Consider the following 12,407-nt stretch of genomic DNA (forward strand, 5'->3'; position numbering starts at 1 on the left):
TAAAGCTGTGCCATTGAAATACAAATGAGTCTTTGCTTCAGGCCTTGTGCCAATTTTCTTTTTAAAAAATTCACAAGTGCTATTTGCCATACTTCATTGTACCAATTTGTTAGAGAAGAACCTTCTAAGTTATTGTATTACAGTGGTGCCTCGCAAGACGAAATTAATTCGTTCCGTGAGTCTCTTCGTCTTGCAGTTTTTTCGTCTTGCGAAGCACGGCTATTAGCGGATTAGCGCTATTAGCGGCTTAGAAAAAGGGAAAAACTCGCAAGAACTCGCCTGACGTTTCGTCTTGCGAAGCAAGCCCATAGGGAAATTCGTCTTGCGAAGCACCTCAAAAGACGGAAAACTCTTTCGTCTAGCGAGTTTTTCGTCTTGTGAGGCATTCGTCTTGCGGGGCACCACTATTGTGAGCCTGGCTGTTAGTAGAACTTTTTAACTTTTTAAAAGTTTAGACATAAGTTTTATTTGGACAAATCCTTCCTCCCAGAACAGCCACCTCCCTAAAGGTCCACCACACCTGTTTGTAAGAACCAGATTCTACAGCCTCTGGCGGTTTGTTGAGGGGCTTATATGGGGTAACTGCATAGGCAGGAGTGCCATTTTTGCACTATTTTAAGTGCTACCTCTCACAGACACAGATTTCCTCTACACTGAGATCCACACCTCTGTTTCCTGCATTTGCCTTAAACCATCTGTACCCAGTGCTTTTTAAAAAGAAAAAAAGATGCCAGTACTCACCATGAAGTTGTTACAGTAAGTGCCAAACTTTTAACATTTTAAATAAAAAATGGTGCCAGTACTACATACTCTTGAGTACCCCCAGAAAAGCAGCACTGGCATCCCGTGTCTATTTGCATTAACAGCTTAGACACTAGACCCTGTTCTACTTCTTTAGCAGAATCCCACAGTACAGTGGTACCTCACAAGACGAATGCCTTGTAAGACGAAAAACTCACAAGACGAAAGAGTTTTTCATTTTTTGAGTTGCTTTGCAAGACGAATTTCCCTATGGGCTTGCTTTGCAAGACGAAAACGTCTTGCAAGTTTGTTTCCTTTGTCTTGCAAGTTTGTTTCCTTTTTCTTAAAACTCTGCATTCAGGGGGTGCAGTTGCGACTTGACTTCGAGGAGGAACTCATAGCACGCGGTGTGGTAGCCTTTTTTGAGGTTTTTGAAGACTTTGGTGATTTTTGAAGCTTTTCCAAAATCCGTGCTTCGCAAGACGAAAAAATCGCAAGACGAAAAAATCGCAGAACGAATTAATTTCGTCTTGCGGGGTACCACTGTACAGTCATACCTCATGCTGCGTCCGCTTCAGGTTATGTCTTTTCAAGCTGTGTCCCACAGCAACCCGGAAGTACCGGAATGGTTACTTCCGGGTTTCACAACATGCGCAGAAGCGCTAAATCGCACTGCGCACAGACACAGCACTTCTGGATGTGAACACTTCGAGTTGCATAAGCTGTATGAAGTCACCTTGAGTATGCACTCTTGCTTAAGAATATACTGTCTGTCTGACCTACCATTCTTTGTAATAAACCCGTTCAGCAGATGACGAGATTGGCCCGTGATATACCAGTTGACAAGGCTCTATCTCCTGTTCTAAGGGGTGGGACAAATAACTTCAAACTTTTATCCTTATTTAATAAGGTTGTGAAGTGTTTAGCCACAAACCACACAACACGGGGAGTAACAAACTAAGCTGCAGTAATTGTGAGAAAACCTTTCAAGAGGTTATGGATGGATGATAAAAATAGTCATGAGTTATAACCAGGACTGCAGAGGGCCTGTTTCAAAACTCGGGCAAAGTAGTGATTTATGGAATATCAGAAAGATAACATCAGAAGCAACATGCTGAGCTTGGGTTACCACTAGTCAAGAAGTTAACAGTAGGGCCTTAGCCAACAGTTGTCCTGGAGGCCTCCCATACCTAATCTGGAGTCTCTCCACCACCCCAGAGGGAGAAGAGCTGGGGGGGTGGAGGGATAAGAGGGAAAGCAGTTGGCCTCTGGCACTGCTAAGGCATGGTACCTATTTCCTGTTTGCCTGAAGCCTTTTGCTAAGCTAAGCAGCAAAAGTTGCACAAGGCTATGCTGAGTGGGCAGCCTCCCACATCCCAAAGAAAGACAAGCCACAGGCCACAGAAGAGAAGTGGGACCAGGATCCTTACACCAATACGGTCACTTTCTTGAGCAGAAATGCATTGAATCATAGAATCATAGAGTTGGAAGAGACCACAAGGGCCATCGAGTCCAACCCCCTGCCAAGCAGGAAACACCATCAGAGCACTCCTGACATATGGTTGTCAAGCCTCTGCTTAAAGACCTCCAAAGAAGGAGACTCCACCACACTCCTTGGCAGCAAATTCCACTGTCGAACAGCTCTTACTGTCAGGAAGTTCTTCCTAATGTTTAGGTGGAATCTTCTTTCTTGTAGTTTGGAACCATTGCTCCGTGTCCGCTTCAGCAGAAAACAACCTTTCTCCCTCCTCTATGTGACACCCTTTTATATATTTAAACATGGCTGTCATATCACCCCTTAACCTCCTCTTCTCCAGGCTAAACATGCCCAGTTCCCTTAGCCGTTCCTCATAAGGCATCGTTTCCAGGCCTTTGACCATTTTGGTTGCCCTCCTCTGGACACGTTCCAGTTTGTCAGTGTCCTTCTTGAACTGTGGTGCCCAGAACTGGACACAGTACTCCAGGTGAGGTCTGACCAGAGCAGAATACAGTGGCACTATTACTTCCCTTGATCTAGATGCTATACTCCTATTGATGCAGCCCAGAATTGCATTGGCTTTTTTAACTGCCGCGTCACACTGTTGGCTCATGTCAAGGTTGTGCTCAACCAAGACTCCTAGATCCTTTTCACATGTACTGCTCTCAAGCCAGGTGTCACCCATCTTGTATTTGTGCCTCTCATTTTTTTTGCCCAAGTGCAATACTTTACATTTCTCCCTGTTAAAATTCATCTTGTTTGTTTTGGCCCAGTTCTCTAATCTGTCAAGGTCGTTTTGAAGTGTGATCCTGTCCTCTGGGGTGTTAGCCACCCCTCCCAGTTTGGTGTCATCTGCAAATTTGATCAGGATGCCCTTGAGTCCATCATCCAAGTCGTTGATAAAGATGTTGAATAAGACCGGGCCCAAGACAGAACCCTGTGGCACCCCACTAGTCACTCTTCTCCAGGATGAAGAGGAACCATTGATGAGCACCCTTTGGGTTCGGTCAGTCAGCCAGTTACAAATCCACTGAGTGGTAGCATAGTCAAGACCGCATTTTACCAGCTTCTTTACAAGAATATCATGGGGCACCTTGTCAACTGCCTTGCTGAAATCAAGGTAGGCTACATCCACTGCGTTCCCTTCATCTACCAAGCTTATAATTCTGTCAAAACAAAATCAGGTTAGTCTGACATGACTTATTTTTCAGAAATGCATGCTGACTATTGGTGATCACAGCATTCCTTTCTAGGTGCTCACAGACTGTTTGCTTAATGATCTGCTCCAGAATCTTCCCTGGTATTGATGTCAGACTGACTGGGCGGTAATTATTTGGGTCCTCTCTTTTCCCCTTTTTGAAAATAGGGACAACATTTGCCCTCCTCCAGTCTGCCGGGACTTCGCCTGTTCTCCAGGAATTCTCAAAGATGAGTGCCAGTGGTTCTGAGATCACATCTGCCAGTTCTTTTAATACTCTTGGATGCAGTTCATCTGGCCCTGGAGACTTGAATACATCTAAACTAGCCAAGTATTCTTGTACTATCTCCTTAGTTATTCTGGGCTGTGTTTCCTCTGCTGAATCATTTGCTCCAAATTCTTCAGGTCGGGCATTGTTTTCTTTATCGGAGAAGACTGAGGCAAAGAAGGCATTGAGGAGGCGTGTAGTGGTGATAGGGGATTCCCTACTGAGGGGAACAGAAGCAGTGATCTGTGGGCCTGACAAGATGTCTCGGGAAGTGTGCTGTCTCCCCGGGGCTAAGATCCAAGATGTAACTGAACGACTGCAAGGAATCATAAAACCCACTGACAAATACCCCTTCCTCTTGGTTCATGTGGGAACCAATGACACTGCAAGCAATAGCCTCCAGAAGATCAAAAGAGACTATGAGGCTCTGGGCAGGAAATTGAAGCAATTAAATGCACAAATTGTCATCTCATCTGTCCTCCCAGTTGAACGACGTGGCCCAGGGAGAGAGAGAAAAATAGTGGAAGTGAACAGCTGGCTTCGCAAATGGTGTAAACAGGAACGGTTTGGATTCTTAGATCACGGACTGCAGTTTCTTGAAGATGGACTTCTGGCAAGAGATGGGCTGCACCTCACAACGGTTGGGAGGAATGTTTGAAGTGTGATCCTGTCCTCTGGGGTGTTAGCCCCTGTTTGCTGGTCTGCTAATTTTTTTAGAAAAAGGAAGGTAAGGGCCACTGTGTAGATGTGACTGCATAGCAAACTGCACCACCTTAAATTACTTTTGCATGGTTGCAAAAAGGTGCAGCTGGCATCCTGGCAGAAAAGATTAAAAACATGCAAAAAATGTAAAGTGGATCTTACATTGCATACTAGAATTAAAGGGATATTGTAAGATTGAGAGCCTTTTCTAAAGAGAACTGTAAGAGTCTGTTACTCACTCCTCTTAATTTGGTCATTACTGGAGGAGGCTGCAGAGAGTCCAGAATGTGGCAGTAAGTCAGTAAATGGCATCAGCTGAGCAAGCCACACAAAGACACCTTTGCATCAGACACTCTTGCATCAGAAAGCCTGTGTATTTAACAAATCACTCAGTAAAAAGAAACTCAGCTGTTAAAATGAAATTGGGTGACTCCAGCAACAATAGAGCTATTTTGATGAGGTACTGAGACAAATCACAAGAGAGTGACTGAAAGGAACCTTTATTAGTGACTATTATTTCCAGTGAGGAGCAAAACTGGGCAATTTCCAAAGACAAATGCCGGACAGGAAGCCTCAGTTGGTGGAAGGTCTGGGGGTGGGAAGGGAAAAAAAGAGACATTAATATTTTAACAAGTGGACGACTGAAGATTTTGCATCCAATGCATCACCTGGAGAATCTGTCGCTCATATTTAAGAACAAAGCTGTTGCTAGGCCTCATGTTGTGAGAAAAGCTTGAAAATGTAAGGGCAACCTCAGCTATGGACTCGGAAACAGGATTTAATGGTGACTCCTGTCTTTCCCCCTAAGTGCCCGTTGCTCTTCATTCCAACATGCTAATTGTGGCTGGCTCCAAAAGATGGCAAGGTGGGAAATTTGCTAGGCTGCCTCTTCCTCCTCGTCCTCCTCCTTTTTTGGAGGGGGTGGGGGAGAATGCACTGAGGTGCTTTGTTCCCCCAATCACTGGTCCCAAGTGCTCCTGACTTTGCTTCCAACAAAATTGTCTGATTCAAAATTCCACTAAGGCTGAATTTTATGGCCAAAACTGAGGGTTCTTTTTAAAAAACTAAAATAGTGAATCCGCATAGCACTGCACCACTTCAGACAGCAGGCAGAAGTTCTCACAAATGAATGTTCCACCATACTAGAAGATAGATTTTGTGTAAATAGGAATCTTATCATGAGGGAGAATTCCATTTAAAATGGTACAGCTGAAAGACTAATATATAGAAACAGGTCTACTGTCTCAGTGAGAAGCAGGCTGAAGATTTATGTAAGAAACAAAAATTTGCAGTAACAGCAGAATTTGAGGCTGTTTGACAGGCACACTGCTGAAAGGAATTAAATAGCCTACCCTATACCCTATATAAGGGACACAGGTGTAGCTGTGGGTTAAACCACAGAGCCTAGGACTTGCCGATCAGGTCGGCGGTCCAAATCCCCGCAATGGGGTGAGCTCCCGTTGCTCGGTCCCAGCTCCTGCCAACCTAGCAGTTCGAAAGCACGTCAAAGTGCAAGTAGATAAATAGGTACCGCTCCGGCGGGAAGGTAAACGGCATTTCCGTGTGCTGCTCTGGTTCGCCAGAAGCGGCTTAGTCATGCTGGCCACATGACCCAGAAGCTGTACGTCAGCTCCCATGGCCAATAAAACAAGATGAGCGCCGCAACCCCAGAGTCGGTCACGACTGGACCTAATGGTCAGGGGTCCCTTTACCTTTATATAGAGTCCTACTTACTTGGCCCATTCCACATTTAGGATCAGGTGATCATAGCCAAAGCCAGATACCCCTGCAATGGCCCTAGCAGCATCTTCTCGGCGATGGAAGCTGATGAAGGCAAAGCCCTGAAGGTAAGCAACAGGAAAGATGAAAATAAGAGATAAGGAAGGTAATTTTTGCTTGTATCTATATTATTATTTATAATTAATTTATTATTAATCATTTGTATACCGCCCTTTACCTGCAGGTCTCAGGGCAGTTACAACATAAAAGCACAATATAAAAGCACAATGTCTTCCAGCACTCACCTGTTGCCACCTCTTTCCCCACTTTGAACCTACCAAGTTCAGCCCAATTATCAATCCCTCTTTCTCACCTTGGATTGGCCAGTGGTTTTGTCCTTGGCTAAGTAGATGCGGGATATGGACCCAAAAGGACGGAACAGTTCCTGCAGGTCAGTCTCTCGGGTGTCCTCGGACAGATTGGTGACTCGGATGGTGGCATTATCATCGGCTAAGATACAAGGAGAACTGTTGGATCAGGGTAGCAGAAACTGAAGGACTCTTAAATACCTGCCAGAATATACACAGGACTAGACTGCTAGATGCCAACAGCTACTGCTGTCAGGACACGTCAGATTCAGTCCCTACCTCCCCTCAAAGGCAATCTACCTCTACGGTTAGGCTGCATGGACTCCCCTCTGCGCGTGGCTCCATCTCTCAGGCTGGGTGGAACATACTTCCCAGTCTTGCTTTGCTGGGCTTGAACAGGTTCTGGTTCTGCAGAAACAAAATGCAGTGTTAGTCAAACTCGGAGCACAACTCTCCTTCTCATCCCTGGCATAAGCCAACCCATCTGTCTCTGCAGGAAGGGCTCACCCCATATCCTCTGCCTTTTTGCACCCCTCACCTCCTGGCAGTTTGTCCTTCTCGCCTGTGGAGAGCCCCAGCTGCTCTGCCAGCTCCTTCTGCATAGGTCCCAGGGTGTCCTTATATGGGCAGCGAGTGGTCCAATGATCACCCTTGCAGATACGGCACGACACAATCTTCTGCCCTTTCAGCTTGTTCATGGGGTCCTCCTCCTCTTGGCAATTCAGGTCCTGGCAAAGGACACATCTGAGTGTGTGAGCAACTGAAAGTCTGCTTGTCTTCCCACCCACATTCAGAGCCCACAAAACGATTAAGTTCCAACCAAGTGCCTCTGATCAGCAGTGTCTTGGCTGTGCCAGTAGTCTTAGGAATGTCAGAATGTTAACAGGCAACGGCAACAGCTCAGTGGCAGACACCTGCTTTGGAAGCAGGAGGTCCCATGTTTCCCTTTCTCAAGGTAGGGATTGGAAGGACCTGCTCCCTGAAACCCTGGAGAGCAGCTGCCACTCAAGGTGGACAATCCTGTGCTAAATGGCCAGGGGGCTGACTCAGAACAAAGCAGTTTCCCGTGCCCTTCCCCCCCCCCCGAAACACAAGCACCACAACCCATCTTGAAACCTCTGCTCTTTATTTTGACCCCCTGCTTTCCTGCATGCTGCCACTCACCTCCTTACTGGTGATGAAAGTCATGAACACATCATCGCTCACAGTGGTAGTGGCTACATTTGGGCCAGGGGCATCAAACTCAGAGTTTCCAAATTTTTTCCAGTTCTAGAGAGCAGAACAAAAGAGCTGGATGAAGTCTTTGATCTCATTTGCAATCCCCAAGAAGTGGGGGAGAAAGATGATGCAAGACAGACATAGTAGGAATAGGCTGGAGAGACCAGCAGGGTGATTTCTAAAAGAATCCCCAGCTGGCAGATTCCAAATTCTGAGCAAATTGCACACCAGCTGCTGCAAAGCAAAACATTCTGTCAACAAGATGTAAAGAGTATCAAAACACCATTTAAGATCCAGCATCTCAAAATATGAGATACTACAATGAAAAAAAAACCTTGGGTGTCCCCCCCACCCTTAGCCAGCCTCTCCCAACATGGTGCCCTCCAGATGTTGTTGGAATGTAACTCCCATCATCTAGCCAAATGTGAAGAATACATGCAAAAACAACGTCTTCACTCAGAAAAAAAGCAAGACTAAAATGTAGCAGATCAGGAGGCTGAGTTCACAGAAAAGTCTGATGAGCACCAAAACTTGCATAACTGTGTGTGCAACTAATGGTGGGACCTCCCTTCAACAGGCCCTGGCTGAGGGTGGGCCTCAGGTCCAATTTTAAGCCTATCAAGAACAAATCCCAGACTTCACGTCTTTATGGACCTATTTGTTTTTCATTGGAATACTGGTTTGAGCTAAAAATATATATTGTTTTGGCTTTTAGACATCTCTTGCTCCAGTACCATTACTTCAGATCTGATGATGGCATAAAACAGGGGTCAGCAACCTTTTTCAGCCATGGGCCAGACTATATGGGGGGGGGGGAGAGATGAACGAATTCCTATGCCCCACAAATAACCCAGAGATGCATTTTAAATAAAAGGTCACATTCTACTCATATAAAAACACATCGATTCCTGGACCGTCCGCAGGCTGGATTGAGAAGGTAATTGGGCCGCATCCGGCCCATGGGCCTTAGGTTGCCTACCCCGGCATAAAATTTCTGTATACATATGCCTAGTATGCCTAGTGGTCAAGAAGGAAGGTGCAAAGGGATAAGCTTCACTCTCTTAGGTGACTCACCTTTCGCCTAGCCACAGCCTTTGAGGCCTTCCGGGTCTCAATTCGAAAGGTGCGGATAATCTGGCAAAGGATAGCAACATGTCATATTACGCTCAGGGCAAGAATCAACAAAGAGGAAATGGGAAAAGTCTGAGGATCACACCTGCAGGTAGAATTTGCTTGCTTCTTCCTGACCACACAGTTACTGTGCTTAAGTCACAACCAACCTCGACCCAAAAACCTATTCACTCAAGCCTGCAGAACTCGAGCAACATGGTATATTGGAAGAAAACATCTAGCAGGGTCATCACTTTCAGACTAAAAACAGAAATGAACCACATGACATGGAGAGTTCTGCCCCCGTACAACCTAGGAAGTGGCGTGCTGGGAGATGAACTTTCACTGTCAACGAAAGGCAACTGGAAGTGAGGGTGGGGCCAAATCCCTAAGAACACAAGACACCAAGAGGATAATATGGAGGTGACCCTGAGAATGAGAGCTGGGGCAGGGGCGGGGGGAGGAGAGAGATATGGCTTGATCCCAAGCCCTCACTCACCTTCACCTTGCGGCCATCCTCCTCTTCCCTGTACTCAGTCACTGTTTTGATGTTTCCATTCACAAGCTCCTTGGGTGATGGGAGAGGTTCTGTAAAAAGTAGTGGGGGTGGGAACTATAGTAATCTTTCTGTGTCTCCAAGTCACCCAATACTGCAGTCCCTTTTTGAAATGCAAAGTGAACTTTTACCTCCTTTCACAAGCTCAGGCTCAATGCTTACAGTTACATTTACAGCTCCACCTCCACCTCCACCTCCACCCAGCACTCCACTCAGGGGGATGTCCTTGAGCAGGTCACTGGTGATGCATTTATCTGTGTTGGGAAAGCACAATAACTCAATTAAAGTTTTTACATGAAGGATATTATCATTCTCTCTAATAGTAAATTAGTATGGTCAAATTTGTATAGCCATTGGGAATGAAAACAGGGCTGCCCAAAATAAAATACATACATGGGATTCCAGAGGTAAGGATACTTATAAATACCTAAGTACTCCTGAACAAGGCCCCATGAACTTCAAGTACCTTTGGAATGTTGACAGCACAGAGATAAGAAAATTTAGAGGAAGAACTCATTGTTTGGAGTGGAGGGTTCTGGGTTCACAATGAATATTATTATTATTATGAGAAAGTTAAGACCTCTTGGAAGGAATTCAACATTAGCAGTTTGCTCCATCTGAGCAAGCATATCTGCTTACCTGATGGAATGATCTGCCCTCAGTGTGGCTCAGAAACTATTACTCAGAATTACCGTATTTTTCGCCCTATAAGGCGCACTGGCCCATAGGACGCACCTCGTTTTGGGGGGGGGGGAGAGAATGAATTTAAAAAAATTATTCCCCCCCCCCAGAACAGGCTGCCGCCCCAAGCCTCGTGCGCCCAGCAGGACCTCCCGCCGGGCGCGCAAGGCTTGCGGACAGCAGCCCGAAGCACGGGGCATCCTCCGGAGGGCAACCCATGCTTCGGGCTGCAGGCTGCCGCCCGCAAGCCTGTGGGAACTCCCGCCGGGCGCGCAAGGCTTGCGGATAGCTTCCTGAAGCGTGGAGAGCGAGAGGGGTTGGTGTGCACCGACGCCTCTCGCTCTCCAGGCTTCAGCGAAAGCCTGCATTCGCCCCATAGGACGCACACACATTTCCCCTTCATTTTTGGAGGGGAAAAAGTGCGTCCTATAGGGCGAAAAATACGGTAACATGTTTAACTTATACTCCCTCCTTGTCCCTTCAAACTGGATTGTTGGGGCCAGGCTTCCATTTCTTTGGAAGAGCACTGTGACTTCTCGGGGTGCGGAAGGAAGTGTGGTGAGGCAAGAGGAGCTGCCTGACTTGTATAGCACCATAAACTTGTCTGAAGGCATCCAGGTGGGATAGACAAGGAAAAAGCAGAGGCTAGCTGCAATCTAATTTTCTTGGTGTGTTCAAGATGTGGGTACAGATTTCAAGGTACAAGGAAAATAAAACCCATTCTAGATGGGGAGGAAGTCTGCTCTGACTTCTCCTGGGCGAAAGGGGCTGCTCTTCCTTTAACATGCACCTTGTTCAATGACACATGAAATTTCTCACCATCATCCCCTTCCTCTTCCACTTGGTCTGCCCAACTGGGCTTGGAACTGAAACAGAGTTAGAGATAACAAGTTAAGTATCTGTTCAGTTAATGTAAATGTATTTCTTTGGAAGAGCACTGTGATCCTCTAACTTGCTTGATCCTCTAACCTTGGCAATTGCTCTTCCCACATCCAGTACTTTCTTACTACCTCATACTCTCATTGCGAGACACTTTAATTCTACCAAAATGCACACTGGCTTCTTCATATAAAAGATAGGAATGTCTTCCAACCACATTCCAAATGGCATCCATAATACTAACTCCACCCTGAAACTCTATTCCAGGTACTCTGCCATTAACCCATTTGGTCAACAGCTGTTCTTTTATTTCCTCTTCTGCCCAACCTCCAAGGAAAAGCATCTGACTACTAGTCAGCCACAACCTACTAAACATTCTCTCACGCTTTCTGACCAAGGCCCAGAAGTTCTGCCCCCAAGAGATAAACACGTCCCCCCAAAGGGCACAGGAGTCCCCCCAGAACAAGGTCTCCCAAGCGAGGGCTTCATCTTCTCTCTTCTACGCTCCTGCACGCTCTTCGCCTTCCAACCCCCCCCCCTCAAAACAGCCTCACCGGCTTCACTGTGCCCCAAAGCCAGCAAAGAAGCGCCTTCTCCTGGCCAAAGCATTTACCTCTCATTCTAAGAGCTCCCTCGCCCTTACAAGACCTTCTCTTGCCCACGCCGTGGCGGCTCAGCCGTCCAGAGCTCCTCTGCACCTGCCCAAAGCTCCCCACGCCCAGAGAACAGACCGATGGGCCAGCTCTGCGACCCGAAAGGGCGGACTAGATGACCCGGAGGGTTCCCTCCGCCTCGGCCATTCTAGGATTCTCTGAGCCCGCGTCTCCACGAGGCCCGAGCGCCAGGCCGAGCGAGCAGGCCGCGCAGCCCTGGCGGGGCTCCGGGGAGGCAGCCGCCCTCCCCCCCGCCCCCCCCGCCCGGCCCCCGCCCGGCCCCCGCTCTCACTCGTAGTCCCCCGTCGGCATGGCCGCCCAGCAGCGCGCGAGCAGCCGGGGAAGCGCGGCCTCGGGCGCACGAAGCGGGTCGGGCGTCTCTCAGGCGCGTCGCGGAGCCCAGCAGAGGCCGCAGCGCGCGCAGCACCCTGGGAAGCGTAGTCTCTCCGGCGCGGGGGCTGACGGGCGGGGAGGCCCCTCGCGCCTGCGCCTCAGGGCGCCTCATCCATCCGGGCGGCCATCTTGGAGCTGCCCAGCCCGGGACGCGGGAGGTGCCCTTCCCTTCCTCTAAGCGCCCCGCGTCCCTTTCGGCCTGAAAGCAGCAGCAGCAGCAGCTTCGCCCAAGAAGGTGGAGGACCAGCAGGGCACCTTAAAGGACCCAGCCGTCTGAGTAGAGCGCAAAATGAGTCAGCAAAGGCAAAGGCTACTCTGCCTCTAGACTCAGGCCTTGCTCAGACCCCGCCAGGAATCCCGGGTCCAATTCTGGGCATCGCCGTTTAAGGAGGATGGTGGCAGGCAGAGGAGGGAGACCAAGACGATGGTTGGAGGAGTTAGAGG

The 12,407-nt window shown here is 47.9% G+C and overlaps 1 protein-coding gene across 2 annotated transcripts; it reads right to left on the reverse strand.

Annotated features, from left to right (window-relative positions):
* Positions 1-4,870: 4,870 nt before the first annotated feature.
* On the reverse strand, positions 4,871-12,014 carry EIF3G (eukaryotic translation initiation factor 3 subunit G; the record flags this gene model as incomplete). Of its 2 annotated transcripts, XM_081844647.1 has the most annotated exons (11): positions 11,863-12,014; positions 10,858-10,904; positions 9,489-9,611; positions 9,301-9,389; positions 8,766-8,825; positions 7,638-7,742; positions 7,012-7,201; positions 6,774-6,881; positions 6,479-6,615; positions 6,121-6,227; positions 4,871-4,975 (listed from the first exon to the last, which is right to left on the reverse strand). In XM_081844647.1, exons 1-11 carry the CDS (start codon positions 11,880-11,882, stop codon positions 4,960-4,962), a joined length of 1,002 nt encoding a protein of 333 aa, XP_081700773.1. In that variant the 5' UTR covers positions 11,883-12,014. The 2 variants fall into 2 exon arrangements, with proteins under 2 accessions (XP_081700773.1, XP_081700774.1); XM_081844648.1 differs by lacking the exon at positions 4,871-4,975 and having other exon boundaries at positions 6,117-6,227.
* Positions 12,015-12,407: the final 393 nt, after the last annotated feature.

The sequence above is a fragment of the Podarcis erhardii genome (genome assembly GCF_964252035.2).
Source record: "Podarcis erhardii genome assembly, chromosome: 17".
In the NCBI taxonomy this organism is placed as follows: Eukaryota; Metazoa; Chordata; class Lepidosauria; order Squamata; family Lacertidae; genus Podarcis; species Podarcis erhardii.